This window comes from Pelobates fuscus, chromosome 5 (genome assembly GCF_036172605.1).
Source record: "Pelobates fuscus isolate aPelFus1 chromosome 5, aPelFus1.pri, whole genome shotgun sequence".
Classification (NCBI taxonomy): Eukaryota; Metazoa; Chordata; class Amphibia; order Anura; family Pelobatidae; genus Pelobates; species Pelobates fuscus.
In genome coordinates, this window is record NC_086321.1 from 72,580,955 (window position 1) to 72,588,537 (window position 7,583).

General features: G+C 44.0%; 1 protein-coding gene across 1 annotated transcript in view; it reads left to right on the forward strand.

Moving 5' to 3' along the window:
* The window catches only part of RANBP3L (RAN binding protein 3 like), a 41,900-nt gene extending 39,859 nt beyond the window's left edge, over window positions 1-2,041 (forward strand). Inside the window, exon 15 of the mRNA XM_063453984.1 lies at window positions 397-2,041. Within this exon, the coding sequence (XP_063310054.1) occupies window positions 397-440 (44 nt within the window). The 3' untranslated portion in view covers window positions 441-2,041. The remainder of the gene's footprint in view (window positions 1-396) is intronic.
* The last annotated feature ends 5,542 nt before the right edge of the window (window positions 2,042-7,583 follow it).

The window sequence follows — 7,583 nt, forward strand, 5'->3', positions numbered from 1 at the left end:
TGCTGGTGACGTCTGCTTTAATCACAAAGTGGCAGAGATATCTCAACCAGTATCTGATCTTCCATGATCCATATGTGCATTATGCTATGTGCAAGCAGAAATACGGTGCATAGGGATGAATGAGCCACATTGGCTCACATAATGAATGTCTCCCATTTTTAACTACTGGGAAATTAACCAATGCGGTATATACAGTCTCTATGAGACAAAGTAATGTAAAAGTTATTTGTGAAGGAGTAAACTTGGGAAGATTTAATTACTTTTTTTTTTCATATGTACTAAAAATGCATAAGAAACTGATACGTGCGAGATTTATATTTTGCATGTTAAAAATGGTAGTCCTGGGGATCTTTTTAATTATGCTGATTCTAATTCAGGTTTAATTTTGTTCTTCAGATCACCACCAGTGGATACGCAGACAGCCTGTCCTGTATTCCTGACGGTGCGCCCCAGCTTGAAGGCATTCTTGTGATTTTAATATTCTATGCAATGGCACTTCAGAACCGTAGTGCTGGACTTAGTGGGTTGTGGGATCTCATTTAACAAACCATCCATAATTACATACTGGACTTTAAGAAGATGTAGGAATTTATAAATAATCTCTGAATATATACATGAAGACTAAACCCGTGCAAAAGAAAGACCAACTATTGCATACTTGTACATAGAATCTGATCTATAGGAGTTCTACATCTGCAGGAATTAGTCGAAGAGGACATGGGACATTTGATTTCCACCACTGCGATGTGTGTAGAAACTGTTATAGACACAATAGACTGACTCATTGCAATGGAATAAAAAGTATGTGATGAGTTATTAGGATATCTCTGTTTATACCTCAGAAATAATGACTTTGAGCGCACTTTAATTGATGGATCCTGCGCATTCCTTTTAAAAATAGTGTGCAAGAAGATCCAGAATGCGTCTACGCTTTAACTTGTGTCAAGTTCTGCACTACCCTGTAAAACTGGCACTAATACGCTCCCATGCCTACCGATCTGGAGTTATAGCATGTGTTTTGTATCCGTCCAGAAAGGTATATTATATGAATAAGCAATGATCATTCATCATATTGATGGCTAGAATCTGTTTTGACTTTTGTAATGAGCTGTGATAATTTATTTTTAATATTCAGCCATAACCAGATATTTGATAAGTTGATGACTGTTGTTCACAGTGGCCCATCTTATGATTAAGTAAGACTTTAAAAGTCGAGGAGTTTATTTTATCTCCTGCCGCGTTTATAAAGGTGCTGTTTCCTCTAGATAGAAAAGTCTTTGAAGTGAAGCATATAAAATTTTAAAGGGGAACAATCACTTCTATGAGAATTACACCATTGCATAAAACATATTGGAAATAACCTGTAACTTGTGTTAATGTTTTCCCACGTGAAGCTTCCTTTTACTTTAACTGTATATATAAAGATTTATCAATTGACATCACAATCCAGTTCAGTCCTGGCACAGACAGGGCACACATAACATTGAAAGAGGAGGAAAAATCTAAAACTTTGCTTCATCACTTATCTCTGTGCTGACTTAGAGGTGCGAAGGCTGTGATACGGCAGCACTTATAACAATGATTGACAGGGAGCCAAAATGCAGCAATTTATTTCCCGAATAGAGAAAAATACAATGGTATGAATGTTTAAACCGAATTTTATTTTTATGTACACTATCTGGCCATTCACAAACCCTATGGATTATTTTCATAGCACTAAATTTAATTGTATTCAATAGACTAGTTGAAACAGCACTTATTGTATATGGCAATTGGGCTAGTGTGTGCTACATTTTAAACTATTTGTTTACCTAATCTGATATGTATTTTTGAAATTGTTCTACCTATATATATATTCATGTATACAGATTTAGATCTCTATTTTATTAAAGGTTATTATATGGTAGTGTAATAAATAAACTGACCGTCTATTTAATGGAATATGTTTGGCATGCTTGGGACAGATCAATCCTTCTGTTTACACGTTTAATGTAATTTCATATTGTTTGCTTTCTGTCATTAAAAATAGCCATTTCCAGAACGTGTGTGTGTGCATTCAGCATCGTTTAAATAAAAAAATAAAAGCCATGTACTAGCTAAATTGGTGGCAAGTATGGAACTGGAAATATACTGGTTATGTCTGTCTGCATGTATTGAGTCCATGCAGAAATAAAACAACTAGTGATGTCGCGAACATAACATTTTCGGTTCGCGAACGTGAAATTCCGCAAATGTTCGCGAACCGCCATAGACTTTAATGGGCAGGTGAATTTTAAAACTCACAGGGACTCTTTCTGGCCACAGTAGTGATGGAAAAGTTGTTTCAAGGGGAACACCTGGACTGTGGCATACCGGAGGGGGATCCATGGCAAAACTCCCATGGAAAATTACACAGTTGATGCAGAGTCTGGTTTTAATCCATAAAGGGCAGAAATCACCTAACATTCCTAAATCACAATGGATATGGATTGACACCTGACATATGACATATTGACACCTTGACATATGGATTGACACCTATCCTAAGGATCCCTGATACACACTGACACACAGCAGAATAGGGACTGTTCCCCCTACATAGGGTCACTTGGCAGATATGGATTGACACCTATCCTAAGGATCCCTGATACACAATGACACACAGCAGAATAGGGACTGTTCCCCCTACATAGGGTCACTTGGCAGATATGGATTGACACCTGTCCTCAGGGACCCTGATACACACTGGGGGGGGGACCTACTGTCCTCCCCCCGCCCCCACCCCTGTGCGGTGGGTGGGGGCCATACAAATAATGAGGGGGGGGGACCTACTGTCCTCCCCCCCGGCCCCTGCACGGTGGATGGGGGCCATAAAAATGAGGGGGGGGACCTACTGTCCTCCCTCCGCCCCCACCCCTGCGCGGTGGGTGGGGGCCATAAAAATGAGGGGGACGACCTACTGTCCTCCCCCCCCCCCAACACCCACCCCTGAGTGGTGGGTGGGGGCCCTAAATAAAAATCCCCCCCCAATCAAAGGTGACTAGGGGTCCCCAAGCCCCTAGTCACCCACCCCCCCACTCCAAAAATAGTGAAGGGGGAATAAAATAACTAACCTGTAAAGAAAAATTCAACTTACTATTTGACGTCTTCTTTTTTCTAAAATCTTCTTTTTTCAGCCCCAAAAAAGGGCAAATAAAAAGCCTTAAGAACTGACGCAATTTAAAAAAAAAATAATCCATCTTCACCCATGGAGGGCTCCGCGCAGACTGAGCTCTGCAGGGTGGGGGAAGGCTTATAAAGCATTGCCACGCCCTGCAATTAGGCTAAGAACACTCTAATTGGCTGGTTTAATTCCAAATAACTTCCCACGCTGTGTAAAATGACACAGAGCACTCTGGTTAGATTCCAAGCCCACCAATCACAGTGCTCTGTGTCATTTTACACAGCGTGGGAAAGTTCTTCGGAATTTTCCCACGCTGTGTAAAATGACAAAGAGCACTCTGATTAAACCAGCCAATCAGAGTGTTCTTATCATAATAGTTTTTTTTTTTTTTTTTTTTTTAAATTGCGTAGTTTCTTATGGCTTTTTATTTGCCCTTTTTTGGGGCTGAAAAAAGAAGACGTCAAATGGTAAGTTTAATTTTTGTTTACAGGTTAGTTATTTTATTCCCCCCTCACTATATTTTAGGGTGAGGGGGGTAGGTAGGGGGTAACTTCTTTTGGGGTCGGGGGGTGGGTGACTAGGGGCTTGGGGACCCCTAGTCACCTTTGATTGGGGGGGGGATTTTTATTTAGGGCCCCCACCCACCACTCAGGGGTGGGGGCGGGGGGAGGACAGTAGGTGTGTCCCCCCCCCCCCCCCCCCCCCCGTGTGTATCAGGGTCCCTGAGGGCAGGTGTCAATTCATATCTGCCAAGTGACCCTATGTAGGGGGAACAGTCCCTATTCTGTGTCGGTGTCTGGAGGGAGTATCTGCAGTAACACAGGGTGTCTGGAGGGAGTATCTGCAGTAACACAGAGTGTCTGGAGGGAGTATCTGCAGTAACACAGGGTGTCTGGAGGGAGTATCTGCAGTAACACAGGGTGTCTGGGGGGAGTATCTGCAGTAACACAGGGTGTCTGGGGGGAGTATCTGCAGTAACACAGTGTGTCTGGGGGGGGGAGTATCTGCAGTAACACAGAGTGTCTGGGGGGAGTATCTGCTTGTAACATTTATATGCACTAAAAAAAAAAAATGGTTGCAGCTTCTGAATGAATCTAAAATGGATGCTGTCCAGTAGGTGGGAGGGTCTGCTAGGGAGGGTGTGCTGCTGATTGGCTGGAATGTGTCTGCTGACTGTGAGGTACAGGGTCAAAGTTTACTCAATGATAAAGAATAGGGGGCAGACCGAACATTCTTGTGTGTGTGTGTAAAGGACCCAGAGTGTGTATAGAAGATTGTGTGTGTGTGTGTGTGTGTGTGTAGAGGATTAAGAGTGCATATAGGGTAAGGGATCTAGCATGTATCTGGAGCGTAATGTGTGAGGGGGTGCTGTAGTGTGTGTATATATATTTGGACGTATTGTGTGTAAGAGGGGTGCTGTGTGTGAGGGTGCTTTTATCTGCCGTCACATTCTAGGTTTCTAATTTTCTTTGTCTGTTAACTCACTGAGGGTGCTATCTGTCTGGCCGTGCTGTGTGTGTGTGTGTGTGAGGGGGGGGCTGTTAGGGATTTATTTTATGTGCGGGGGCTGTTAGGGAATTTATTTTAATATATATTTTTATTAATAATAAAAAAAAGTTATGTCCCCCCCTCCCTTCTTACCTTTAGCCTTGGAGGGGGGGAGCCATGCTGCCATCCTTCCCTGGTGGTCCTAGTGGTCTAGCCTGCAGGCTAGAGTTCACTCTTGCGAGATCTGAAGGTGCCGTGGTAACCACGGCAACGCTCAGACCTTGCGAGAGGACCTGACGGAGCTGCTGGCTAGGGTTCCACCGGGTCCTCTCCCTCCCTCCCTGGCTAGAGTTCCACCGGGTCCTCTCCCTCCCTCCTTCCCTCAGATAGTGCCGGCCCTGCAGGGGCTGGCAGGGGAGGTCCTGTGATCATTTGCCCGGTGTGCCCGATGGTCAGTCCGGGCCTGATGGGTAATGCATGGTAAGTGCTGCACTGTATGTAGAAGACAAATGCTGCAACATATACATTCTACATACTACGCAACATTTTCATGTGTTGCCAATAAACATGACTCACTTTGTTTATCCAGGAAAATCTGGTGGAAATGGCAATTCTAATTTTGGTATTTTTGTATAATTATGCTGTATTTCACTTGCATTTAAGATTTATTTTTTTAAATTGTTTATTTTTGAAGTGGAAGGATATATCGTACATATTTAGATAAAACAAAATGAGGTATGAATGGCGCTAGTGAAACTATTGCACAGATATTCCCAATGCCACTGATCACCTAATGTGGCACAATAAAATACATATAATACACAAGTAACAAGTGGGAAGTGCAAATGGAAAATAAACCGTAAATATTTATATGGATCCTACAGATAGGAGAGAAGTTAAAAGCTATAAAGGAGACATAAAAACTTGCATAGTGTGATATTGTAAATACAAATAATCAATAGCAAGGTCCTCCCTAGAATTACTCACATTTACCAGAGCCATTTATAGCAGGCTCTGGCTGTGAACGCATCAAATTAATTTCCACCATGATATACTGCTCACACGATCCAAATGGTAAGGAAATGTGTCCGAAGCCCTGATGCAGGTGTTCTCCTGGATGTGTTTTCCCCGGGAGATCATCTCGGATAAGGGCAACCTGTTTACTGCCGAGATGACTAATCAACTGTGGAGGTTATGCAGCATTAAACTGAACCTAAGCTCCCCATATCACCCCCAGACTAATGGCCTGTGCGAGTGCTTCAATGGCACGTTGAAGCAGATGCTCCGTACCTTTGCAGCGACTCGCAGGGATTGAGGAAAGATTCCTGCCGCATCTCCTGTTCACATATTAGGAGGTGCCCTAGGAATCCACAGGAATTTCCCAGTTTGAATTAATGTTGGGGCGGGGGGTTAGAGGACCCCTAGACCTTGTCCAGGAGCACTGGGAGGGCACTGCGGAATGGGAAGGGACCACCATCATCCCATATGTACTAGAGTTTAGAGACTGACTGAAGAAACTCACCTGTTGCGTGGGTACCTCCAGGCAGTCCAGAGTTGCCAGCGCACTTTGTATGATCGGGGAGCCAGGAGCCGTAGCTTTCAGGTCGGGCAGAAGGTTTTTGTTTTAAAACCCATCCGACATGACAGGCTGCCTGGCGGGGCCCATACAGGGTAGTGGCACAGAAATGTGACTCTACCTATGTGATCAGTCCCTGCTTGGGTCCTGGGGCTGGACAGAGGATGTAGCTGACATATGTGCTCCATTCTCAGAGGATTTTGATAATCTTCCTGTAACGGATCACCTGGCACCCCGACTGGGTACCTCCGTTGAAGGATGCTCCTAGCGCTTCCTGAGGACTCCAAGCACTGCAGCAGACACCACAACCACCGAACCGGAGAAGCATACGAATGCTCGCAAGCATAGGAATGCTGTAAACAGCTGAACAGGAAAAGCATACAATCAGCTTACACTCCTGGCAATCAGCATACAATCCAATTCTCCCAATAACGAGACGACACTTCGTTTTGAGGTCAAGCAGAACTTGCTGTACTGGCACATACAGCCTCTTTTATTCACAATCCACAAACATAGTACTGCCCACAGGGTTTTGAAATACAACCAATCAATCCGTACAATACACACAGACACTCCCACACAAAATCCTCCCCTCTGCCTGTGATATGATTACTGAACACAATGGGTAATATAATTATCACAAGCAGTGAAATACAGTTTTATAAAACATATCACAGGGACCCCAAAACATGCAATAACCCCATAAAATATATCCTCGGAACCGGGGGATCTGTGGGAACCACATATCCAAAATTCACCCAGATCCGTTCAGTAGTTTGGAAGATACACTTTAATGCAAATTACGCAGAACATATACAAGCTATATGAAAAATAATTACTGTATAATGTGTCCCCTGTTGAATAGTTTAAAACTACTGCACGATGCCTTTGTGCACCAAATACCGGCGAGATGGCACCGTGTAGAAAAGTCCAAACAGTGTCTGTGAGTTAAAATGGCTGCCATCCATTGTTCTCACCATGTGCTTCATCCATTGTTCTCACCATGTGCCTCTGATACATGAAATTGTGTCCACCCAGTAACTCCACAGTATGTCCCCAGATGGTTCTTAAAGGGCAAGCAGCAGCATAATAAAATACAATATGACCAAATACTGTATTTAAAGGGCCAAATCTCCCAGGGGCCATAGTCAGCAGGCAGGAGGCGGGCAAACAGGCTTCTCCAATGCCCAGTGGCGAGCTTGTTTTCGCCACACTTCCCTGCCTGACCTCCTGGAGGATGGCGCTCAGGCAGGGTCCATAGATGAGGTCCACCTAGGAGACCGGCTAACCGAGAAGGAACGTAGACAGGCACAGCAGATGCTGTCTGCGAAGAGCGAGACGTTCTCCAATCTGTCCGGATTTACCCCACTGGCCACC